This window comes from Bactrocera tryoni, chromosome 2 (assembly GCF_016617805.1).
Source record: "Bactrocera tryoni isolate S06 chromosome 2, CSIRO_BtryS06_freeze2, whole genome shotgun sequence".
Lineage (NCBI taxonomy): Eukaryota > Metazoa > Arthropoda > Insecta > Diptera > Tephritidae > Bactrocera > Bactrocera tryoni.
In genome coordinates, this window is record NC_052500.1 from 353908 (window position 1) to 380567 (window position 26660).

General features: G+C 32.6%; 6 protein-coding genes across 8 annotated transcripts; 5 read left to right on the top strand and 1 right to left on the bottom strand.

Moving 5' to 3' along the window:
• Positions 1–420: 420 nt before the first annotated feature.
• Positions 421–2833, top strand: LOC120769133 (RUS family member 1). Of its 2 annotated transcripts, XM_040096005.1 has the most exons (8): positions 421–926; positions 982–1164; positions 1259–1558; positions 1645–1795; positions 1849–2005; positions 2061–2241; positions 2317–2394; positions 2470–2833. In XM_040096005.1, the coding sequence occupies exons 1-8, from the start codon at positions 860–862 to the stop codon at positions 2529–2531; spliced, it is 1179 nt and encodes a 392-aa protein (XP_039951939.1). In that variant the 5' UTR covers positions 421–859; the 3' UTR covers positions 2532–2833. The 2 variants fall into 2 exon arrangements, with proteins under 2 accessions (XP_039951939.1, XP_039951936.1); XM_040096002.1 differs by having other exon boundaries at positions 422–926; positions 2061–2394.
• A 410-nt stretch (positions 2834–3243) lies between these two features.
• On the top strand, positions 3244–4171 carry LOC120768615 (RWD domain-containing protein 4). The gene is made up of 3 exons (XM_040095383.1): positions 3244–3462; positions 3518–3627; positions 3679–4171. Exons 1-3 carry the CDS (start codon positions 3355–3357, stop codon positions 4118–4120), a joined length of 660 nt encoding a protein of 219 aa, XP_039951317.1. The 5' UTR covers positions 3244–3354; the 3' UTR covers positions 4121–4171.
• Positions 4172–4465: 294 nt separating this feature from the next.
• On the top strand, positions 4466–5380 carry LOC120768614 (exosome complex component RRP40). Its single transcript, XM_040095382.1, has one exon. It carries the CDS (start codon positions 4609–4611, stop codon positions 5296–5298), a length of 690 nt encoding a protein of 229 aa, XP_039951316.1. The 5' UTR covers positions 4466–4608; the 3' UTR covers positions 5299–5380.
• LOC120768613 (rRNA-processing protein UTP23 homolog) lies at positions 5365–6396 on the bottom strand. Its single transcript, XM_040095380.1, has 3 exons — positions 6186–6396; positions 5928–6128; positions 5365–5863 (listed from the first exon to the last, which is right to left on the bottom strand). The coding sequence occupies exons 1-3, from the start codon at positions 6303–6305 to the stop codon at positions 5438–5440; spliced, it is 747 nt and encodes a 248-aa protein (XP_039951314.1). The 5' UTR covers positions 6306–6396; the 3' UTR covers positions 5365–5437.
• Positions 6397–6935: 539 nt separating this feature from the next.
• On the top strand, positions 6936–8231 carry LOC120769449 (dehydrogenase/reductase SDR family member 7). The gene has a single exon (XM_040096442.1). The coding sequence runs from the start codon at positions 7070–7072 to the stop codon at positions 8033–8035; it is 966 nt and encodes a 321-aa protein (XP_039952376.1). The 5' UTR covers positions 6936–7069; the 3' UTR covers positions 8036–8231.
• Positions 8232–11762: 3531 nt separating this feature from the next.
• Positions 11763–25331, top strand: LOC120768915 (ATP-binding cassette sub-family G member 4). Of its 2 annotated transcripts, XM_040095686.1 has the most exons (12): positions 11763–12334; positions 14610–14906; positions 15112–15229; positions 16418–16613; positions 16893–17038; positions 18954–19192; positions 19402–19530; positions 19698–20011; positions 22617–22785; positions 23314–23414; positions 24048–24206; positions 24297–24641. In XM_040095686.1, the coding sequence occupies exons 2-12, from the start codon at positions 14648–14650 to the stop codon at positions 24639–24641; spliced, it is 2175 nt and encodes a 724-aa protein (XP_039951620.1). In that variant the 5' UTR covers positions 11763–12334; positions 14610–14647. The 2 variants fall into 2 exon arrangements, with proteins under 2 accessions (XP_039951620.1, XP_039951621.1); XM_040095687.1 differs by lacking the exon at positions 11763–12334 and having other exon boundaries at positions 14648–14906; positions 24297–25331.
• The last annotated feature ends 1329 nt before the right edge of the window (positions 25332–26660 follow it).

Genomic DNA, 26660 nt, shown 5'->3' on the forward strand with positions numbered 1-26660 from the left:
TAAACGAATAACTATTTGCTTTTTTATTTATAGACCCAGCATTATTCAATTGTATGACGTGCAGTAAAGTTTAGCATAGATAATACATATCTTAAAATATAGAAATTAGAGTTAGATAGAGGATGAAGAAAGTGTTTCCTTTCAGAGTGTTATATTTTGTTGCGTTCCCTTATAATGCAGGGAAAATGTATCTATCTTCTTTATGACAAAGTATTAAAGAACATAGAAATATATATATGTATTAACAGAGAACGTATATTTATATAAATATAAATTTATAAATTTATAAATATTTATATAAATTTACGTTCTCTGTGTATTATATTATCGTTCTCTGCTTTCTCTATATTTTTACGTTCTCTGCTCATTGCACTTTTTTAGCTTTTGACAATTCACATGCTGGTTCGCAATTTCATACGTTCTCTGGCTTTACTGCTAAATTGATTATTTTTGTGGTTTCCTTCGTAATAGTCGGCATTTGATCATATTTAAACGTTTTTATAGCACCTAGTAACTAGTCAATTAAGTAGTTTACAAACTGTAAAACCATTAAGGAAAATATAATTATTCCACGCTAAGTGAAGAAACTGTGTTTAAAAATGTGTACCTATATAGTTGTCGACGTCAAAATAATGCACGCAGGCATAGCTAAATATTTTTATTCTCGTTTGTTTTAAAATGATAAAATTCAAGTAATTTGCAACATTCCCAGAAAATACTGTATGCAAAACAAATATATATATATATATATATATATAAATACAAAAGACTAAAAGCATTTGGGTTGTGGATAGAATTGTTTCAATAAGTGAAATACTCTTATATTGGATTGAAAACTTAAGACTCTAACTTAAAGAAAATGAAGGTGCACTTTCGTGAACAATATGGTTCTAAAGGAGAGGAGGTTCTCTATATAACACCAGCAGGTAATTTTATACGTATTTACTAAGATGTTTATTTTTCATATTTATATTTGTGTAGATCAAAATAACATTGTTCGCGTACCTTTGCGCAGCGATAAATTGGTAATACAGGAGAAATTTTTTCTTTTCCGAATACTCCAGAAAATCTTCTTACCGAAAGGCTATCCAGATAGCGTCAGCGAAGATTACGCGTCATATCAAGTATGGGATACTATACAAGCATTTTGCAGCACCATATGTGGTTAGTAATTTGCTGGATTATCACAATTTTCTTGCCTACTTAACTCGCACGGATGGTCTAAAAACTACTAACTGTTGTTATTATTTAAATGCAGGTACACTTTGCACCCACGCCATTCTGAAAGGATTAGGTGTGGGAAATGATAACATAACAGCCTATTCAGCTACAGTCACTTGGATTCTTAAGGACGGTAGTGGACACATAGGTCGTATCTTATTCTCTTGGTGGAAGGGTTCGCAGCTGGATATCGATTCAAAAAAATGGCGCTTAAGAGCAGATTTTCTGAATGATTTAGCCATGGGAATTGAAATATATGTGCTTCCAAAGTACCAATTTTTCAGTACGCACTTATTGTGTGTCACAACTGTACTAAAAGCTATTGTGGGTGTTGCAGGTTGGTATTTGCTTCTTGTTAAGAAAATAAATATTGATATAAAACATATTCGAAAAAATACCAACTATATTTGATTTAATTTTAAGGTGGTGCAACTCGTGCCGCACTTACGCAGCATCATGCAATTCGGGGCAACTTAGCTGACGTAGCCTCGAAAGACAGTTCGCAAGAGACGTTCGTAAACTTGATAGCTTCATTCGTAGGTCTTTATTTGTTAACGCTTATTAAAAGTCAAAGGTAAACTGCTATATATTATGGTATTCAGTGGAGACTAATCCTTCATATTTCAGCATATTGTACACCGTATTTATATTTATTATCGTAACTCATCTTTATGCAAACTTAAGAGCTGTCAAAGCTGTCTGCTTACGTACATTCAACGAGTCACGTTATTTAATTGCTTTGGAAGAGTACTTCCGTTCTGGGCGAATGTTAACACCTCAACAGGTTGAATGATGTTACTATATGTCATATATATATATAACCAAAATCCTTCTTTTAGGTTAATAAAATGGAGCGCGTTACTATAGGACAAACAGTTTCTGTGTCGCTAAATATTTATATAGGCTTATCAATCAGAGCTCTCATCGATGAATATAAAACGACTCACGCGGTTGAAAACATAATTTCGTCTTTCGATCCACACGAACGTTTTATTATTGCTGAAAGTAGTAAAAATATAGGTGTGTATTTGCATTTTGATGCACGGTCTCAAGATGTCCTAAAAGCATATTTCTTCGCCGTTTCCTATTTGCAAGATCGAAATCAAACCAAAGACAAATATTGGGAAATTCAGTCTAAATGGCAAGAGTTCGTAACGTTGGCACAAAAAGAGGGTAAGCAATAATGCATGCGTATGTGTGTACATATATCATACATAATATATTAAATTTGATGGAATTCGTGTTCAGGTTGGATTACTACTCAGCATTTACTGATGGTGGACGAATATCGATTGGACTGGAAGGCATAAAATAAAATATAGTCTATTAAGATTTAAAATAAATTAATTGAAAAATACAAAGTTTTAAGTTTTGTAGGTCAATCAATTACACGATCTCAAGCAAAATCTTCAGTTTACGTGCACTATACAAAATCTTGTTTCAGAATATAATATTATCAAAAGGATTTCACTTTTTTTGTAAAATCCGTGTTATGCTGATATATTTGATATTAGAATTTAAGAAAGTGATATGCACATATCTCGTAAAAACCAAAACTAGCACTATAAATAAAAAAAGAAAATATTTCTACAAGTATTTTAACACAATAGTTTTTAACGTATTATGATTAGACTATCATTGTGCGCAAGACATACTTTTAGTATGTTGAAACGCGATTCTGAAAAAGGAAGAGTTTAAACTGCTACAATATGCAGAAATACGACAAAAGGCTGTTATTTCGGCGTTTTAATCCTGTTTGGTTCGGTAAGTAGTAACAAATTCAAATCCACAGTGATGGTAATTTCCTTTAAATAATATGTATATATACAGAATAAAATATTGGATATTAGCATTAACTAATTAAACATATGAAATGTAGAAATATGTTAAGAAATTAAAAACCATCATATAAACCTTTGCCTGTTCAATAAAGATCTTTCAGAGCGCAAAATTCATATTTTGTTTTAAAAATCATAGAACTAAGAAACTGTGGCAACCTCTTTTAAATCTTCACATCTGTTTCTTTCGACTATTTGGATATTTTCGTGCTTTAACATATTTAGATATTTTTGAAAGATTTTCTTGGTTTGTTGGGAAAACAATTAAAAAAATAGAATTTAAGTTAATGTTAATATGGCGGAAATTGAGGAACAACAGGCAGATGAGCGAGAAGCGTTACTATCCATTTATGACGGTGATACAAATTTTAAGCAAATTGACGCGAACACTTTTCAATACAAGGTATATTTTGATCTTAAATTAATTGATATTGTAATATCTGTGATACCGATTTTAGTATGGAGAAGATGATCATTACAAATCGTTTTTGGTAGAAATTCAATGGACTCCAAACTATCCCAATGAAATTCCCAAAATAAATATGGATACGTTCTTCAACCGCAATTTGTAAGTAAATTACTGAATAAAATTGAGTTAATAATAAAAAATATCTTCCAGAGTACTTGACGTCAAGACTAAAATAAAAAAAGTAATTGCTGAAGAGGCAGAACAGTGGTTAGGATGTGGAATGACCTATACATTATTTGAATGCCTCAAGGATCAACAAGATGAACTTACTAGCGGTCAGCCCGAACATGCAATAACACAGTCAATTGATCTAGATAATTTGGGAGTAAATGCACTAAAAATATCAGATAATACAGAAACTAACAAAAAAAAGGAAGCAAAAAAAGAGCAATTAACGAAGGCTCAAAAACGACGTCAATGGGAACGCACAGATCATAAGGGCGACAAGCCGAGAGGATGGGATTGGGTAGATATTGTTAAACATCTTTCACAAACAGGTGGTAAAGATAATGGAAACAATGTAAGCACCTCAGTCAGTAATAACGCAAGTGTAAGTGCGGAAGGTGTGCTGTTACAACCGCTTAATATATAGCATTGTGCAAATATAAATTTTACATATTAAATGCTTAAAATGAAAAAAGTATTGCAGGAGTATTATTAATATTGATATTGCAGATATTATACATATGTGATAACAATACTGTCCCTGTTTTTTCAAAAATTCTGAAAAGAAATTAATATCGCCCCTCAGTTTAAGTTATAATCTATCTATAAATAATATTCCGTCGAGAGAACGATTGTTCTTTCATATGAAGATATATACAAATTACGAATCTAAAAATTTGTAAACAAATAGTTTGCAATGAATACAGCTAAATATAAAATATTGCATGTAAATATAAATAGTATCATATAATTTATATATTCCTAATATTAATGAAAACCTCTTTTTCGAAAATTAATTTTAAATGGCAACACTAGTGTTGTGTTTAGCCATTCAGTAAATGCTTGCGTTTATTGTATACATTTCCCTCACGTGTTCAATTTTATTAAATTTCCATACAAACTATCATAAACAAAATGACGGAGATTGTTTTGCCGGGTGATCGGATTTCCGCTGCTGAAGAATTAGCTAAAAGTAAAAAAGTAATTTTAGGACCAGGGTTGCGTCGGGAGAATGAGCAAGTAATTGCTTGTAAACCGGGGAGACTTCATCACAAGGAGCCAAACACCTACTGGGTTGATAACCATCAGCAACGATATGTACCTGTAAAAGGCGAAACTGTAATAGGCGTAGTGACAGCTAAAGCGGGAGATATATATCGAGTAGATATTGGAGCACATGATCAAGCTTCTTTGTCATATCTGGCTTTTGAGTCGGCTACAAAGAAAAACCGTCCGGACGTAAATCCTGGAGATATTCTTTATGGAAGACTGATTGTCGCCAGTCGCGATTTAGAACCAGAATTAGTATGTGTTAATTCGAGTGGAAAGAAAGGCAAATTAGGTGTTCTTGCGAATGGTTTTGTAATGAATTGTAGTTTAAATTTAGCGCGTTTGATTCTACGGGAAAATTGCCCATTATTACGAGAACTTACTAAAGAGATGCCATTTGAAATCGCTGTTGGATTAAATGGTCGAATCTGGATTAAAGCGAAAAGTCAACGAGAGACAATAGCACTTGGAAATGCAATATTAGCAGCAGAAAACGCCTCTTACGAGGAAATGCCGAAAATTTGTGAGAACATTGGAAATATATTGTTTTCCTAAAATTCAAAATGATTAGTTATTTCTTACTCTTTAAATTAAAGTGAAATAATTAAAAAAATAATAATCTATAAACAATATTAAATTTTGTGTACATACGTATTTATTTATTTACATACATTTATCTTTAATGTTTATATAACTATAATGTCTTAATATGATTTGATGTTTTTATACGCTTACGTTTTTTCTTCATTTGTACCTTACTAGTTTCACTCAATTTAGATTCTTTTGCAATGATTGGGTTTGGTTTTTTACCTTTTTGCTTTGTACTCTTCTTACATGAAAGTGGGTTTGGATTTTTCGGTCCTCTTCGTGTTTTAATTTGTTTATATAGTTTTTCATTTTGAATAGTTTGTATTTTTTTCAAATGTTCAACATGCTTCTCTATGCCACAGGTTAGACTTTTTTGAGATTTTTTGGAAACATATTTTTTGGATGCTTCGGAGGGCTCTTCTAAAACGGGTGTAGCTTTGTGCAAATACAACAATATTCTGCCGGGTACTCTTCTAAGGCTATCTTGTAAAGTGCGATCCTGTGAGGCCACGACGTAACGTCCACCTTTTGTCTGCAGTTTAATATTTGTTAAATGGAATCCATTTATTTTTAATTTATTTTGTTAACACACTTACCATGGACTTTATGCATTGTGAAGCTGGCACAGGTGCACCTTCATGACCGCATTTATGCACATGAAATTTCTTGACTATCATAGTAGCCCCAGCAAGCGGACTTCCCAGAGATTCTGCTTCTAGTATTACACATTGGGTAGTTACTAATTTTATAGTTGTCTGAAAATATTTTTTTATTTGCTCTTCGATTATAACTTTATTCTGAAAAAGTTAAAACATAGTTAATGTTAAAGGTGCATCATTATACGGTGAACTTACTTGTAGAGCTATCTGACAGAAAGTGGCATCTACCAAAATCTGGTATGGTTCCCGGTAATCAAAATTTGTAGCAAAAAATGTTAACGTTTTATGGGCTTTTTTAAAACGTGAAATCTTCATTATTGCTGAATAAATATGACGAAATATAAGATATAAACCGAAATGATACAAAACCTTGAATGAATTTATTCAATCTATCTAAATGTCAAAGATCTTTGTAAACTGACAACTGAATGTCTGCCCACAGCTGACATCACCTGGAACTTGCATTGTGGGAACTCATAAGACTACGTTCATACAGGGAAACTTTTGTTTCTTATGAGCAATTTTTTTTTATTGCATTTTATCGTTTGTGAACATGTCATTCAAGTGCATTCGATCGGGATGTTAGCAAGTGAGATTTACTTGTGTATTATTACTTACTTGTGTATTACTAAAATAAAAGCATGTAGAACTGAGACAGGAATGATCACAATTCGTTTTGTCTGATCACTCGCAATTCAGTATTTTCTTCTCTGTTCAACTGGTTTCCAGTTGGAACAACATAAGTTGCCGCGTTTGAGTTCAGTCAGTGGCAGGTTTACGTCTTTATCACTGGTTTATACAATCGTCTGACATAACGCGAAGAAAAAGTACAATGTGAATAAGCCATTAGTTTCCAAGTACGAATGGGGTATATTTTTCCTCGTTCTAAGCTGTTTGTACTGAAACTCACTAATCTTCTTTGCAACCTTTTGACAGTTCGCACTTGTTCGCAGTTGATTTGAATATATAGTATATACATACACATGCATACATAAATATATTGAAGATCCTCTGGCAAAGTCAAATACATTAAATATATCATATTGAAGCACTAGTTTAATTGCAAATTTTGTACTAAAATGACATTTTTAGAGTTACTGTTCATACTTCTAATTGGTTACTACTTTATTTATCTCATTCTTTGGTTAATTTTGGATTGCAATGTCGAACTTTGGTACAATACATATTTTGGTTTACCTATTTTGTCAATGCGTGGTCAAGTTGTATGGGTGACGGGAGCTTCATCTGGTATTGGCAGAGCACTGGCCCTTATATTGGCTAAATATGGAGTGCGGCTAGTAATTTCTGCCAGACGAGAAAACTTGTTGGAATTGCTAAAGGAAGATTGTCTGGAACAAGCGAATGGCTTATTATCTGAAGATGACATACTTGTAATGCCGATGGATGTTTTGAACATTTCGCAGCACGAAGCCTACTTTGATAGAGTGATAAAATATTTTGGCCGATTGGATGTTTTAGTCAATAATGCTGGACGCTCACAACGAGCAAGTTGGGAAGAAATAAAAGTTCAAGTTGATAGAGACCTCTTCGAATTAGATGTATTTTCCGTAGTTAATCTTTCCCGAATTGCAGTGCGCTACTTTCTACAGTTGCGTAATGTTCGAGGCCATATTGTAACAACATCAAGCATTGCTGGCTTGTGTCCAGTGCCTTTTTCAGCCACATATTGCGCAGCAAAATCTGCTATTAATGCATACTTGAACTCTCTTCGACTTGAACAAAGTGGTATTGATGTCAGCATATTTTGTCCTGGTCCCATCGCTACAGATTTTCTCCAAGAAGCATTCACCGCGGTCCCGCAAGAGATGTATGGAAAAAGCACAAAAGGTCAAAAACGAATGTCAGCAGAGAGATGCGCCACATTGTTTGCTACAACGATTGCAAATAAATTAGAGCTGTCGTGGTGTGGATTGTTTCCAGTAAATTTTTTGACACATGCAACTCGTTATCCAGGACTAGCAAAAATAATTTTCAAACTTATGGGTAAAAGCACAATGAACAAAATACGGGAAGGGAAATTGTAATTTTGTACTTGTTAAAATATTATGAGGTGGTAAAGCAATGTTGTTAAATTTAGATAGCTATTCCATTTTAATTAATTTTTTTTATTTAATTTTAATATTAAGAAAAACTTAATCGTAAAACTGAAAATTATATTTTTTACAATGTACTTACATACAAGTTTAATCGAATATTAATAATCACACAAAGAAAAGGTAATTTCGAATTGTCTTTCTTAGAATACTTTTAAAGCTGGATTATTTTCGTCCCTTCGGACGACATCTGGTATCGCCAATTATGTGGCGAATGAAACACCACAATTTTTATAAAATTACTGATTATTTATTAAGATAACTCAAAAGACTTCTTCACTTGTTGGCATCTATACAAGAAGTACCAGGGTCAGCCGCTGTCTTTCAATTCGCTGTACTATGTCAATTTGGTCATACATTGTTCCATCAAATGTTGGATTCGCCGCGGTCAATGCGCAAAGGACCATAAATCTTCCGCAGAACTTTTCTCTCGAAAACTCGTAACGTCGACTTATCAGATGTAGTCATCGTCCATGCCTTTGCACCATTTAGCAGGACGGAAATAATTAATGACTTATAGAGTTTGGTTTTTGTTCGTCGATAGAGGACGTTAGTCCTCAGCTCTTGCCGAAGTACACCTGTTGGCAAGAGTTATTCTGCGTTGGATTTCGAGGGTGACATTTCTGTTGGTATTAATATTGGTTCCAAGACAGACGTAATTATCTACGACTTCGAAGTTATGACTGTCAACAGTGACGTGGCAGACTAGTCGCGAGTGCGACGATTGTTTGCTTGATGACAGGAGATATTTCGTCTTGCCTTCGTTCACTACCAGACCCATTTGCTTTGCTTCTTTGTCCATTCTGGAGAAAGCAGAACTAACAGCGCGGTTGTTGAAGCCAATGAAGATAGTACCTTCCCTATTTAGTTCTGCAGCTCGAATTATTTTCTCCAAGAGAATATTGAAGAAGTCGCACGAAACGGATTCGCCTTGTCTGAAACCTCGTTTGGTATCGAACGGCTCGGGGTGGTCCTTCCCGATGCTAACGGAGCATTTGGCATTGCTCAACGTCAGTTTACACAGCCGTATTAGTTTTGCCGGGATACCAAAATCAGACATTACGGCATAAAGGCAGCGGTTTTTCGTGCTGCCAATAGCAGCTTTAAAATCGACGAGGAGGTGGTTGCCGATCCTCTTTTCAAGGGTATTTTCAAAGATTTGGCGTGTGGTAAACATCTGGTCAGTTGTAGATTTTCCAGGCCTAAAGCCACGCTGATAAGGTCCAATCAGTTTGTTGACGGTGGGCTTTAATCTTTCGCACAATACGCTTGACAGAACCTTATATGCGATGTTGAGGAGACTTATCCCGCGATAGTCGGCGCAGATCGCGGGGTCTCTCCTTTTGTGGATTCGGCCGAGCACACTTAAATTCCAATCGTTGGGCATGCTTGAAGTCATATATATCATATTCAAAACCACGATCTGTTTAATCTTATATATGTACATATATAAAAGTGCTATTTCGTCATGTACTCGCAGAACGTTCGAACCATACAAAGGAAATATGATTGTGAAAACCTAACAAAACCTGCATACATCAAAAACGTTAATCAGACAAAATAAGGGTTAACGCCAACCCAAGAAGATGAACATAAAGAGTATTCGTTTACATACAATGTTATTTGATATGGTTAATAATTAGTTAGTTTGATATTTATTCAAGGTATAATATAAGTGAATTTTGTTTAATTCTGTTCTTTTTATACATATAGTACATGGGTCAAGCAAGATAATAGTTATGTCCCCGAGTAGACTAATATAATTGTTTGGAAATATTGAATTTAACGGTAAGAATAATACAGCGAGATAGCATTAAATTAGTTCAAACCGGCATTTGGCATGACATTGACTATTTTCTAGAACTCATCCTGCAAGTATACTATAGGTAGCCATACTTTAATTAACATAGAGCACTTCCAAAGATTTCTGTTAAATTCTACGAAAAGTAAAATAAACTATAATAAAAATCATCATATTCGGTATTTGGTAAGGGTAAAGAAAATATCTTGGTAAACTTCCCCAAGTTTAGTTGTATTATCGCTCTGCTCAAGATAAAAACGGTAACATTGATATTTAGTAGGTGTATACATATACACATAAGATTTTTTTCTTTGGAACTACTACTATAAATAGGATATAACACTACCGTATTGGTTGTATTAATGAAACGTCAACAAGTACGCGACTGCAGTCAGGTAGCACCAATGGTGAACGCACGTTCAAATGGTAGAATGTGGGATGACATCTGACTAAACAGTGCGTGAGTAGAAAATTAAATATTTTAATTTGTCTGGGTTATTATTGCATCCTTTTTCGTTGCTTTAAGTGTGGCTTTCATTCTGTATATAGTATGTACTAATGTATGTATGTATATCTGTGCACTTCTTCAATTGTGCTGACTGAGTCAATAGTTAGGTATGTAAATTTATCATTACTGTTATTTTCTATTTATCCTTTGAAAAGTTTAGTTAAAAAATTAAAATTTATTTTTCATTTGAATCCTAAGCTTTTTCTATTGGTATCAAAATTTCTATAATTAAAAGCATTCGTAACTACCATTATCCACTGAATCTCAGAGTTAGAGCGTTTAAGAACACATTTAAAATTCTGCACTGAACGAGAGAATATCTTCACAGATTAAAGTATGTATGTACATACATATGTGTATACATATGTACATACCCTATCGTGATATTCACCAGTTTCCGATTATCTTACAATCAGTGGGACCCAAAAGCCCAACCAGCCGGCTATGCAAACCACATTTGTTTTTTAAATGTCCGACAATTTTTCAATAACAGTTTTGGTCTAACAAGTAAAAAATTAAAAAAAAGAAAGTTGAAGATACCCTCAATGCTTCAAAATTTATACATTTAGCCACTACTAAATTCAAAACAAAAGTCCGTTCGAAATTACAAATCATATTATTTTACTTCACTTCACGATTGCTCGATTGCTAAGTTCTTCGTTTGAACATAATGAAATAAAAAACTTACAACTGATTAATAGCGCATTATTTCTTCCAGTTAGGATTAGATTTTAAAAACAAAGTTATATGCCTCTTGCCTCAGTGTTCTTTGCTTGCATATTAAAACTTTGTGAGGATTATAGTACATACATATGTATGTACATATGTTCCTTTACTTGGATTTGTGAAAGCTTACTTTCATAGGTCTACCCACATACATACATATGTACATACACATGTACATATGCTTGTGTTACAAAACTTAGCAGGCATTAAATATTTGGCGGTTTCGAATATTACATAAATACTAGTGCCTATAAATATATTATTTACATACGTTCATACATACATACATATGTACATGTTAATATATTAAACTGCATTCATTGGTACTAATTGATTGTTGCACTATGCTCTTGTGGCAAAAATTTAAAGTTCTTGAGAATTCTAATGTTTTAGTGCTCAATGCTGATATGGGAAACGCTTTGTACCAAAATTGAATGAGTCAGAGAAAACGCTGTGAGCGCAAACCCACTGAGTACGTACAAAGTAAGCACCAGAAAACAGTGAAATTGAAATGTGAGAGCGTGAAATGTTATTGACCGGAGGAAGTGTTGGTAGTGCTTCACGAGCAAACGAACGTTGGAAAAACAAGCTACGATTACTTCGAATGTCTATAAGAGAGCTGGTTGGGCTGTTCTGCAGTCTACTAAAAGCAAACGGAGTGCTAACATATGTATTTAATACGGTGATTGTGTCAAGCAACTGTTGAATTATATTTAAGTAATATATATTGAAGTGTACAGAATTGAACGGAAGAAATGGAATAAAGTCACAAACATTTACGAATGTATATTACGAATACAAACTTATAACCAAATAAATGAGTTCAAGGGAAGAATCAATGTGAATAAATAATTGTGGGAAGCATAGTCATGCTGGGGAAATTCAAATTAAGTAAAAATCATGATAATTTTGTTAAAAATATATAAACAATGAGTACACAAGTGAAGAAAATAAAGAAAGTGAATGTAAAAAAGAGTCCAAACCATAGTTCCAAGCCTAATCAGTTTCAATTATAAAATACCAATTGAGAAATATCCCAATAAAATTTATACATGTACATATCTACATAGTTTGTACAAATGAACAAATCGCACCAACAACGAATGCAATATCTATAAATAAGCCAGTGAAAAAGACCTAATAACCTTAACTCAAGAGAAAACAAAACAGGAGCAAAGCACAACAAAATAAAAAGGTTTGTTATCTTATGCGACATTATGTTTGACTATACATCATAGATGCGTATATACATACATATGTATTTATGTACACACATGAATACATAATAGTATATTGATGTTGACCGGGAGTGCTAAGAGGCGTGCGCTCAACAGGTCCTGGATGGACCTAGTTGCAGGTCAGCGTAAAAAACAGTTTTTTTTAGCGGAAAACCAAAACATATTAGCGAAAATCTGTCATAAAATCATTTGTTCGGTGGTGTCGGGTTATTCATTTATAATATGACATGGATCAGAATTACATTATATTTTAAAAACCTTTTATAATAAATTTGTATGTGGGTTTGCAATTAAGGAGATAAAATTTGCAAACGAAGTTTATAGGTTTTGGAGTATTATAGGTTTGCTATTTCAGCGTTTATTTCTGCCTACATTTAACTGACTTAAAATAACTTATGACCATATTGTTTAAATTAAGCCAACGAAACTTTGTAGTGGTCAGAAACTGACTCCCGATTCAAACACTGTGAACACTATAATGACAGATTTTTTACTTTAATAATACTTTATATGTAAAATGTATTTCTCCAGCTTAGATTTTGTCACTATATTAGCTACCTGCATAAGGCACAGCACTCATTAAAATTCCATAATCTGTTAAAAACTTAAAAGACAATAGGACATTCCATGTTTTCGAAAATAAAAGCAGTCCAAATAAGAGATCCAAAGCGATCCCTTATTTGGATTCGAAAAAATGGAAATGGAAAAGAATCGAGGAGAATTTATGAGAGGTGTAATTATGCTGTATATAGTATATGTATGTTTGTTAATGGGTCTAAGCGGAGGAATGCACTCACATACATATGTATATAGTAGAACTGTATAATAATGTCTGTAAATTAGCATTAACTTTTTGTTATTACTAGTTTATTGGTTAAATATTGTCATATATACATACACACCAATATAATCAAATATAATGAAATTTTGTTAGTTTCTTCAACATTTATTTTCGGTTATAAACTATATGTTACTCTTATTTATTTATGAATTTTTTAAATTATCAATAGACACTGACCTATTTCATTTTATTTGTTTGAATTTCTTTATATTGCCATTAATTGTCGACACAAGTTCAACCAAAAATTAATAACAAATTCGTATGTGCATATGTATGTATGTAGACTAGTGTGCGTCTGTACATTTACTCCTCTGATAAGGTATAGTCACTCGAAAATACTCGAAATTAAATAAGTACATGCGTACGTACATCGCTTGAATAATCCTTAAATTATTTACTCAAATTGCTTTTTATTAAAGGTTCAAATAAACAAGAAGTTTTTTAATCTCAAATACCAATAATCATGTAAATGACCTTTTTTAAATCATGAAACCGACAAATGTCACTAGAGATATGAAATCTTATGTGACGTTACTAAATAGACAAATGAACATACTATCTTTTAATTTGATGTAAACGTAATTAAATTTCGTTCATCAATATTCTATTTGAATAATCCCTTATTCTTTAGTTTGCAATTAACACATCATCTTAATCATCTACTGTAGCTTTATAAGTACGTATTAATGTACATATGTATGTATATGTATATGTATGTATGTATAAGCTGACATTTGACACTTTCGACAACTTGTTGAAAGTTTCTATCGTCGGATGAAAAGAAAATTGCTTTAGAAATATAAAAGTATTACATGCTAGGAAACTTTGTGTGCCCTCACACTTGTGTTCATATACATATACTTGCATACGTACCATAAATATACATTTGGATTGCATGCTATTGGTAACTATTACGATTTAAAAAAATACTTCTTTTCTACGCTCCATTTCGCTGTGAAAGTTATAATATTTTTGGCATACATACATATGTACATACATATGCACTTATTACGTAAGTACGAGTAACGCAAAGTTCAGCAAATTATGGAAGCTTGTAATCAAATTACATGCACTTTAAGTAAAAATCTATGCACGTGCATATGTAGAAGTAGGAGACATGCAACTTTTAAGGGAGGGCCACCATTTCAACCAATTACCGATAATTGGGGTTGTAAGGGGTAAAATAACTGTACATACTTTTGTCAACAGCAACTTGCTTATTGGACAATATTTAAGGTAGTCACTAGGCTCTACATACTAAGAGACTCGTGAAAGCAGTGAAGCCGTGGGTCTAATTTCAATATAATTTCGAAAAACGTCGGAGTGTCTTTAATTTTCGTAATTTTTATTTTACCTTAAGGCTTTAACTTCATTGCGTTTTCTTTTTACAGCTGTACTTTTAGCGAATGTTAATGATAACGACCAGAAAATGACTGTGATACAGGATGTGAAGTCTACAGATGCTTGTGTTGCGGGCATTAATTGCTGTTCCAATACTGCTAACTCGGAAACGTCAATCGACAAATCATCTGTTTGTATGGATCCCAGTTCCACGAGTAATGTTTTGTACAAACCGAGTAATTATGACAATTGGGAATCCAATTTTAATCTTTGCAAACAGATTGATATTGAATTCGAAAATGTCAAATACACAGTGCGGAAGTTCAATTTTCATGAACGAAAATTTGGTAAGTTACCTATAAAAAACTTTAATTATGTACTTATATTATTAATTTTGGCCAGGCGTGGAAAAATAATAGTAAGCTTGTCGTACGAAGTTAGTGATTCGTTCAAATTTAAAATTCGTATTGTGACTTTTAATATTCATACTAAGCCTTGAATTCTTAAGCCATGCAATAGTGTAATTGATTTATTGCTTTTCAATCGTTTTAGTAACAAAGGAGATTTTACATGGGATTAACGGCGCATTCCGAGCTGGCGAACTTACCGCCATAATGGGTCCATCAGGCTCTGGAAAGAGTACACTACTCAATGTAATGACTGGTTTTAGGTGGGTGTTCCAAACTAATTATTTGTAATTATATAGGTAGTTTGCCAATATTTGTTATTTTAATTCAATAGAAAGAAACCTAATGTAAGTAAGAAACAAACAAGAAGTACGTGAATTCTTTCAACATATGTTCGAGTATATTGAATATTTTTAATATGAATAAATTATACAAAGAAGGTATAATCTCTAATCTACTGCGACGCAAATTTAACCAAAACCATCGAAAAGCTTGTATTGCAGATTCAGAAAGACTGTAGCCTCACTTAATAATAATGTTCACACGAAAACATGGTATGAAAGATTAAAAAGAGAATAAGTAAATATTAAAAACAAAAAAATGGGCGAGTCATAATTGTAATAATGAACTTTCCTTTGCAAGTTACTGATTTTCCTTTAACTATAAAACATTAGCGAGTGAGTTATAAGTAGTACTATAAATTCACCATGTTTAGATGTGGGCGGATTTTAATAACAGCGTTTATTTTTTACCTAGTGCTTTTTAAGGCAAGAGATGTTGAATCATTCGCTAGGCATTACTTAATTGAAAAATAAACTTATAGAATTCTTACTTGTTGTACAATAAAAGTGAAACGAAGAAAATTGTATCGATTAGCGAAAATTGCACGATGATATTTGTAATTTTGAAAATAAATAGCACACCGTACCCAAATACGCCTACGGTTACTAGACAAATCAGCGAACGTTTTGCGAACTCTAAATCGAATCGATGACGCTTAATAGTGTCATTCTTGGAAGAATTTAAACCTAACCTAACTTAACAATGTAGACATTATTCAACTGCCACTGAACCTCAATCGGAAGTAATTCCTTTTACCTTGAATTTAAAATTTATTAGCACCAGATAAGAAGTTACACAGGATTTTGCAGATTAAGCTACGGGCACATATACATATGCATGTATGTATAAAAAATGCACATACACCAAAAAATTTCTTGTCTCGCGGTTTTCCATTGAGTTGATTGAACTGTAGATGGCGTTGACTGTGTTTTGTTATTATTTTCAAGAATGCAGATAAAAAGACAAGTTCAGCGCAAAACAACCTTGTCACAATAATGTTACAACTTTGTTGCATATAATGTACATACATATGTACAAAGCATGCAAGCAGTCTCGCAACATGTTAATTAAATTCGCATTAAAACATAGAAAATTTTTGTTGTTCACAGAGCCACTGGTGTAACAGGCACAATATGTGTCAATGGGGATCCCATTTCAACAAACTCACCCAGTTTTCGAGAACTTTCTTGTTATATACATCAAGATGACTTGTTGAGGCCACTGATGACCATTGGTGAAACGATGATGTTAGCCGCACATCTCAAGCTGGGCTTCAGTACATCCAAGGAATACAAACAAAACTTGGTAAGTTATGTCAACTGATTTGTGAATTGGATCATTTCGATGTTATTTCAAATACATACCATATTTTGCAGCCGAGGCTAACGAGGTCTGTTTCATTTTTTTAAATGAACTGCTCCTTCAGATTCATATAGTATACATACATACATATGTTTATAATAGTTTATATATTTTTGAATTTTTACATATGCATATGCATATTCATACACATTTGTCTAACATTCTCGACAGTTAAAGGAACTGAGCAACTGTTATCATTGCTGTTATTATGCTATGTTACAGATCAAACATATATTGGCCCTGCTGGGATTGGAGCATCGGTATCATGTATTTGCGGGGAAGTTGTCTGGTGGTCAGAAAAAACGCCTGGCCATAGCGCTCGAGCTGATAAGCAATCCCCCCGTTTTGTTTTTGGACGAGCCAACTACGTGAGTATTTTTCTGATATTCTTAATAATCGTACAAGGGATGTGTATATACCAATACACCAAGCCGTTTTGAACAATCGGTAGCCTCAGTGCAAAAGCAATAAAGCGACGTATTTAAGTAGGTACGATATTTAAATGCCTATTGTTCGTTATATAAATATATGTACATATGTATGTATTTATAAATAATGTACATACATATATAAATAATGTACATACATACATATGTACCAATACACTTAGCTGTAACTCCCATTACTCCCATAAAAATGCCTGGATTATTGATTAAATTTTCTGCTGGGTGAATTATAGTTGTGCACCAATTTCGTGATAGTTGTTTTCGCTCAAGCAAATTATTATGAAATTTTTGATTCGAGTAAAGGTTTATTTTATAATCTTGTATACGTTTAGTCACAACTTTTGCAAAACTAACGGAAGCTACGAGCCAATGTCATCCATAATCAGTCATTTTGCCTTAGTGTATAAATAAATATTCCTAATCATAAGTGCACTCTGATACTTGTTAGTATACTTACATATGCACCAATACATGTATGTACTTATATGTATATGAATACATAAGGTATAAAATCATGCACAAATCCGCAATCCTTATGTAAATATTACACATTTGAAAGCGTAAATAAGTAATAGATGAGATAACCCTTTTTTGCGGGATATTGTGAGCTAGTAAAATAATGAGAGTAAATGTAATGTATAATAAGCGCAGGAATAGTATATTTGATTTACTGTACAACAGCTATCTTGGTAACATTACCTAAAAACACTATATGGTAGAGATATAGCAAGATGCATTCATATGTACAATATATACACATGTACTTATACATATATTGAACTACAAAAAGCATTATTTATGCAAAATCGTAATGATCAATATTGATCCTTTAGGCATTAAATTTTATCTAAAACTTCCTTAAAATTTCTGGTCCGGTAATCGAGTCAAAAGAAGTCTATGTTAAATCACCCTAACAAAATTTTTGTCTTTGTTTGTAGGTTATGTACTAATGGGACTCACCATGTACAACGTTTAAAAACTTTATCACGTCTTGCCGAGAGAAATATTTTATCAATTCCAATTTGTGGGTGTAGCGTCGATGTGATGTGATGCGTCATACTCTTATGATGTGTTCGATATAATTTGTATATTATTAGATATATAATGATTCAGTGGGCTCGATCATCAATTGAATATTTAATATTAATACGAGTATGAGAATGTACATAGGTACACGTTGTAATGCCAGTGCGCGGATGTCGCGTAGGCTGGTATCAAAGTTCGAAAATGTTGTGGATTTACAAAATATCCGTTATGCATATGAATATTATGAAATGTTTTAAGTTCAGACTTATATAAATAATGATAAAGTTTGCTTCTAAGAAGCACCACACACCTCGATGAACGCATTAAAATGCCAGCTTTGTTCGATTGCATTTGTATTAGCATTCGATGAATTTTAAACATATAATATAATTAGTTGTCATTGATTGCACTTTTCGCATTGGCTTTCAAAGGGCTCACCTAGTCCATTGCAAAAGTCAGACGATTTATTTGTAAATACATACATATGTATGTATGGCATATATATATAAATATACTTGTGTGTACCTAATAGAATCGTTCAATTTGCAATGGAATTTCTAACACTACACAAGAGATCTTTAAAAAAATTAATTGCTTAGGACTTTTATTTTGTTTTTTTAATTATTTGAAATACTCTCGTCAGTTTCATTGGCCTTTTCGATTTCATTGCAAAGAAAATTATGTAATACATTTAGATTAGATTATATATTATACTTTTAATTAAACGCATTTTATAAGGCTCACTGCTAGTACTCTCTTTTGTTGTCTGAAATGAGATGAAAATGAGACATCTATTCGCAAATCTTTTCAGCGGTCTGGACAGCTCGTCGTGCAGTCAGTGTGTATCGCTATTAAAAAAGTTGGCTTCTCTCGGTCATACCATAGTGTGTACCATTCATCAGCCTAGCGCATTGATATTCGAGATGTTCGACAAACTATACACTGTTGTTGATGGAAATTGCATTTACCAAGGGCCAGTAAGGGAGCTTGTACCATTCCTTGAAGGACAGGATCTGGTGTGTCCAAGTTATCACAATCCAGCAGATTTTCGTAAGTCATTTAAAATTAAATAAACAAATATATTTACATTTGTTTCAAGTATGACCTGCAAAACCCAACTCGTAGATAGTATTTCGAAAATTACCATATTTTCGATTTATTTTTGAAATTACTAATTGTAAATTAGTAAGATACTCACACTAGTGTATACAACTACGCTATAATTGAACGATTTCAATGTGTTTGATTTTTATCCATAGTGCTGGAGGTTGCAGTGGGGGAGCACGATCGCGATTTAGTGAAACTTATAAATGCAGCAAACAAAAAGTATCACGAAGATGCAGATAACCAACAAATAAATGTGCAACGCTTGCTATCTCATATTAAAAGTAAGATATATTTGGTCAAAGTCGAATATTCTTTAAATTAAATTATAAATTAGAATAATTACACACCGTTGCAAATACAAATATTAATTATCGTTTTCTCATTCCCTCCCATATGTATAAAATCAATATAGCTAATTTTGCCTTAACTTTAACCCTAATGTTTTTAGGCAATGATGCGTGTAGCAAAATCGCTGGCAATTTGAAACGTTTCCCCAACGTCATGTCCAAACTTACGGCCTTCGACTACGTAAAACCCGCTGCGGACGAAGTGGCTTTGGAGGAAGTGAAATCGCTGAATGCCAGCGTCGGCACAAGAGAAAAGTTGGATGATAAAGATGGCGATGCTTGCGCAACAGGGCGTAGGAAAATTAATGGCCGACGTAACACGGCCTATAAAGCTTTACAAACCGAGCAGGCCTCATTTATAATGCAATATTTTCTACTTCTGAATCGGATCTTCATATGCGCCCGACGGAATTATGTAAGTTTTACGTTTTATTTGGTTATTATTATAATTATTCGGATTTTTGCAATTTTTTTTTATTTTTCAAAATATAAATTGTACACAAGTGTGCATAAAATCTTGAACAATTAACATCCGCTATATTCCAAATTAAAACGTGCAATTAAGCAGTAATTAAAAAAAGTAATTCAGTGTTTTTTTAAATATATATTTAAATAGGTACCTAATTGTACAGTACTGCACAAAACATATGCAACTGGTAAAAATATATACATTATCTTACAATACAATATACACAAATTAATGTTTCATGTCATATGACAGATACTTTAATATTGAAGAAGACGTCTGGTCAATGTATGTATGTATGTAACTAAATATGTTAGATTTTCTAAAGGAAACTGGTTTAATGTATATACATATGTACATATCTCCCAAACCACTTAAGCTAAATCAACCAAACCTGATCAGAACAAATATTTTTACAACATCTATATGGTTTAAAATCGGCAAAACTCCGTCCACTCCCCATATAACGGTTATATTGAAAACAAATAAAAGTGCCATAAATCAAACAAGACACTCATTTTGCATATCTCTGATACCAATACAATGAATTTCAAACACTGACTTTTTAACCTATTCGATGTTATTGTCGTTAACACAGAGGCTTTTAAAGAAAATGGAGGATTTTAACTCACTACAGTTGCAAATGTTTTGCATAATAATGAACGTGAATTATTTTAAAGCCAATCGGTGACTTCGGACTACTTTAATGTACAATTTCCTCGCCACCGATTGTTCAGATATAAATAAGTGGGATTTTATGTTTTAATTACTTCAAAATTGAAACTAAGACGATGAAATTTGATTCTATTTGTAATTAAAAAACATTACAGTGAAAATAATATCGATCTTTATCGAAATTTTTACTACTCGTAATTAGTTTTAAAAACAAAATACAGTGAAACTTCGATAAGTCGTAACCTCGATAAGCGAAAAACCTTGATATTTCATAGTATTTCTTCGGTCCCTAGAAAAATTCGCGAAAAATGCATGTATTTCGGTCCCTTTGATAACTCGTATTTTTCTTGAGACAAAAATTGAAAAATGTGTATCTACAACTCGTATTTTTTCCTCAAAAGCCTCTAGAACTCGTATTTTTTTTTCACAAAAAACCGTACTACTATTAAAAACTGTTTTCGAGCTTGCGGTTTTGTTAAAGATCGAAATGTAGTAGTAATCAGCGAAGATGTACTTCACATAGCAGAGTGGGCTCGTGTTCCACAAAATGCAGAAACACGTGTAAACTTTGATGACTACATTCATGTTGATGATGAGTTGGTAATTACTGGAAGCCTCAATGATGATGAAATTCTGGGTTTCGAAAACATCGACGATGAAAACGATGAAACATTTGAAATTCCCTCAGTTTCCACAAAGGTTGCGAAAGCTTCAATTGAAAATTTGCGTTTTTTTTCATGGCATCAAATGTTGAAGACACTATTTTTTATGTCATTGTAAACATTGATAATGCCATAGACAAATTACGCCAAAATAATGTCCGTCAAAAACATATTACGGATTTCTTTTAAAATGAACACTTTTCTTAATTTTTTTGTACAAATTTTCAAAATACATACAAACATATATTGATTGAAGAACATATGTACTTTATATTTTAAAATTTAAATATGTACAATCATTTCTTGTTTTTTATGTAAAATTGAAAAAATAAATAAAAAAACTCTGTAATTCGTATATTCTGTATGTTGCCTCTATAAGTTGTATAACTTGATAACTTGAAAAACTCCATAACTCGTATTTAAATTGTGGTCCCTTGCAAATACGAGTTATCGAAGTTTCACTGTATTATTTTAGACGCAATTAACAATTTGTACATGGTTTTGTATTCTTCTCACGAAAGAAATTGAACAATAGAGAATAATCCATTAAAAAATTTTATTAAAAATCAAACAAAGAATAAGTGCAGACTCATATTGTATACAATGTATAAACAACCACTTTTGTAATTATAATAATAGTGAGCTAGAGCAATATCCTCTTAAAATACCTTAAGTAAATTAAATTTAATGCGAACATATTTTTTATTACTTGAGTATATCTTACGATGGTTTCAGAAGCTTCGCATAATTTCAACATATCTGTATATACCGTTTGTACTAAGTGTGTATGAGTGTACTGGCTTACGTTTTTCTAGTCGTGTGTAAGTATGAAAACAGCCTTACAAATGTACTTACATACATTAGCCCACTTGTGTGCAACAACTATACTGCACAATAATATTCATACTTTCGCGTTTTACGGTTGTATGTACATTTGTATATGAGCATGCGCAAATCTTATTACCCATAAACTGTCCAATAGTTGCATACGGTTTAATTGCAATAACCTTAACACACTTTTGCATGAGTGGCTACTGGTTACCACAGCCAAGTTTGCAGCCTTTTAGTTTTTGATTATTTTCATGAGTTATTTTTTATAATTACTTTTTAACAACTCTATAACAGACCTCATGAACCAAACTTGCAGTATTTGTAAGAGATATGCCGCTAACTGATTATCTAAATTGGGCTTTTCATTTTAACTTTTTGTTTTGCAGTTCTTGTTGTTGGCTCGGTTGATGTCACACATTGTAATTGGCTTGGTATTTGGTTACTTGTATATGAATGTCGGCGATAAAGCGACCACTGTGCTCGGCAACTATGTCTATTTGTACGGTACAATTTTATTGTTGGTCTACACCGGCAAAATGGCTGTGGTGCTAACATGTAAGTAACGCTGTTGTTATTTTGCATTTATTTAAATGTGTATGTACACAAGTAAGTGGTAGATGGACAAAGTACTTAATTAATACCACAGGTATTTTAAAATCAGTTCCCAATAATTGGAGAACATGTTTCATTGAATTCGATTAAATATCACCAACTTGCTCTTATAAAATTAGTAAATAAGAAAAGTAATAAATAAATATATTCGAGTATTTCTTAAAAACCGATTAACCACGAGATTCAATAAATCACTGGAATATTTTATAGGGAAAAGTAATTAATCGAACGGTTTTGCATAAATAATATTCAATGAACAAGGGGATTAACCTCAGAAAATAAATTATAATTCTTGGAAACATTCAGGTATGACACATTTCATCTATACCAGAAGGCGAATGATTTTGTATAAAATTATTTTATCCATTATTGAAGTTATTTACTAATACTCCTCTATTATGTCATCTACATATATTGGTTTTGGAGCGGAACTAGCCACTAAATAATGCAATTCACATTTTATTCTAACAGTTCCTTTGGAAATTGGAATGTTGACCCGAGAACATTTCAACCGGTGGTACGGCCTAACTCCATACTTCTTATCGATGCTGTCTTTTGAAATACCATTTCAGGTGAGGACTTTAACCAAGTGCTTTACTGTTAGCAGTAAAAACTGTTTATTTAATAATAATTTAATAATTTTTTATATGTAAAATAAAACTTCGAAGCCGGTAGCTTTTCTGTTTGTATTTATTCACTCGCAGTGCCCACATACATATGTAAGTACGTATGTGTGCATGTGGGTACATTCATATTTTAACCTTTTACGCATTCTTCGTATTTATTTTGATGCCACTTTTAGTGCCAATAAACTTTTTCGCATTGACCTCCATACATTACGTAAATGAAAGTTTGGCCATGGTAAATCGTATGCTGAAATTTCGGTAGAGTTAAATACGCATTAAAATGTGTGCGCTACAGAAAAGACTCGTGAAGTAAAGGTGCAACTGAATAACAAACTAATTAATTGATACCATGCTTACATATAAATATATTAATATACATATATGTATGTACTAATACTAAACATTAACATTAAACTTTATAATCTAACTTTATGTTTCTGGAGTATACTCTACGCTAAACCTTGTAGGCGCATCACACACGGGCCTCTGGATTCAGTCCTCCCTTGTATTTTAGACATATGTATACAATTTGTACATGAATGAACCACTAATGCACATTCCAAATATGCATATTTTCAGAGTATTTGCGCAGTAATTTACATGGCCATAAGCGTTTACCTAACTGGCAACAACACAAATGAGTGCTTTCGGATATATTACTTCGTCGTATTGGCCGTTTTGGCGACACTAAGTGCTCAAGCCTGGGGTTTCTTTGTCGGTGCTACGCTACCTACCAAAGTAAGGTTTTAGTTTAATATTACTTCATATGCATTAATATGAAATTTAATTTGTATACAATATCCCATAAAATCTGAAATTTTCTCACAGTTGGCAGTTTTCTTGGGTCCCATTCTGGCAGTATTGTTTTCAGTGTTTGGATTCTGCACGCGATACATCGATATCACGCCTATCTTTCGCTGGATGTGGCATATCAGCTATTTTAGAGCAGGTTTCCACGGAGCACTTAATGCTATTTATGGCTTGGAACGCCCATTTCTAACATGTCCGGATACTGCAATGTATTGCCATTTCCGAAGTCCCAAAGTATTTCTCAACTACATGATGATCTCGGATGTAAATATGGCTGACTGCGTCACACTGATGGTTGTCGTGATTGTCGTTATGCATATACTTACTCTAATAACGCTCTGGCACAAATTGAACAAACGTTAATTAGCAAAATATGCATTATAATTACATTAGTAGTTTAAGTATATAAACCAAATAATAATTATTTTTAAATATGGGTATGCATAAGTAATAGCAACTATATATGTATATATACTATGTCGTAAGGGGATTATGGTTTTTACCTATTTGAACTTTAAAGACCTTTAGATCATCGTAATTACTCCCTTTTGTCCCCTAATAACTTAATACATAAAAAGTGAAAACAAAAACGAACAATTGTAAATTTGTATGCAAATCTACTAAATACTTAAGAGTTTTTGTACGAGTGTATACGGTAACTAGTAGTTCTAAAATTAAAAATTTAGCAAAAAAATATAGTATTACATTTTTAAATGCTCATCTGTAGAAATAAAGAAACATATATAGTTTTTTATGCAGCATATCTAAAAAAATTGAATACTTATCGAATTGATTCGCTGGTCCTTGCCAATTTTATAGAAAAGAAATCTACCAAAAAATCGCGAAATCTAGTTAACTTCAACTCTTTAAAATTATTTAGAAAAATTTTATAGCATCGAAAATTAGGCGTAAACGATATATACAAATTGTAGGTAGACATTACAAATGTACAAACAATGTCGGATATATGTGATTCACAGTTTATTTAGCTTAGATCTAGCTTAAGCGAAATGTAATAAAATTATTTGGACATTCAAAACCATCAAATTAAAACGCTTGTTTAACTTTTAATGCATGTAAATTATAAAATAAAATCATACTGAAATTATAACGCTAGGAACACTAAAAAAGACATAATTGAAAATGCTGTGGCATAATAAACTGTCCGGCATGACACTAATTTCTATTTAATATTCTATTTCCTCAAACGCTGGAGGATGCAGGGGTTTTAAGATTTCTTATCTTAGACACTTCACAGTAGAATTTATATAAACCTATCTTGTCTTGTTTTGAAGTCTTTCTTAACTTTTGTATTTTATACTTTCGTATAATTACATACAACAAAAAGGATTATCTTTTGTGAACATATGTATTTGATTTTCTGGATTGAGCTCTGACCAGATTTCGGATTGCTATTTGATTCGAGCAAAGTCTTTAAAAATTCCTTGAGAAAACCCTGCCCTTATGCTAAAGAAAACATACCCTACAAGCAATATATTTAATTGGAAGCGATTTATGAATTGGCAAGTAAATCAAATACTGAATGACACAAGTTTCTCAACAATAAATATAGTTTAAATGCTTTTAAAGCATGCCGAACTAAAAAGTGAAAGATAATTCTTAATAGATGTTGGCAGTAATAATGTATCCAAAATACATATTGTACGACAAGTGGGGTAGCTCGATATAGCAAAATATTGCACAAAACACACAATAGAACATACTTTTAGGCGGAGTGTAGTAGCTTTTTTATACTCTTGCAATATGTTGCTACAGAGTATAATAGTTTTGTTCATCTAACGGTTGTACGTATCACCGAAAACTAATCGAGATAGATATAGCGTTATACATACATATATATAAATGATCAGAATGACGAGTCAGAGAACATAATAATATGTTTTATGTTCTCTGGTCAGACCGTGCAAGCTGTAACTTGAGTAAAAATTGATATATCTTGATGGAACTTGGTATGCGCAGTCCTTAGTAAAAAAAAATAATAAGTTTAAGATGAGCGTAATGGGACCACCGTCACGCTCACAAAACGCCATTAACCGAAAACTTATAAAGCAATGAATTATAACTAAGCAATGAATTAAGATATAAAACTGAAAATTGCCAGCAGGAGTAAGGGGCACCTGTGGGCAAAAAATTTTGAAAAAGTGCCCTCTAATAAATTTAATGCACATATCTCCTAAACCACTAAAGCTACAACAATCAAATTTGTCTGGTGCAAACACTATAAGAACTTCTACCGACAGTGTGAAAATGGAAAGTGAAAATGAAATCGGAAGATAATCCCTTTCACTCAACATATAACGATACTGCTAATAATTACTAAAAGCGCAATAAATCAATAACTAAATACGCCTGACATTCAAT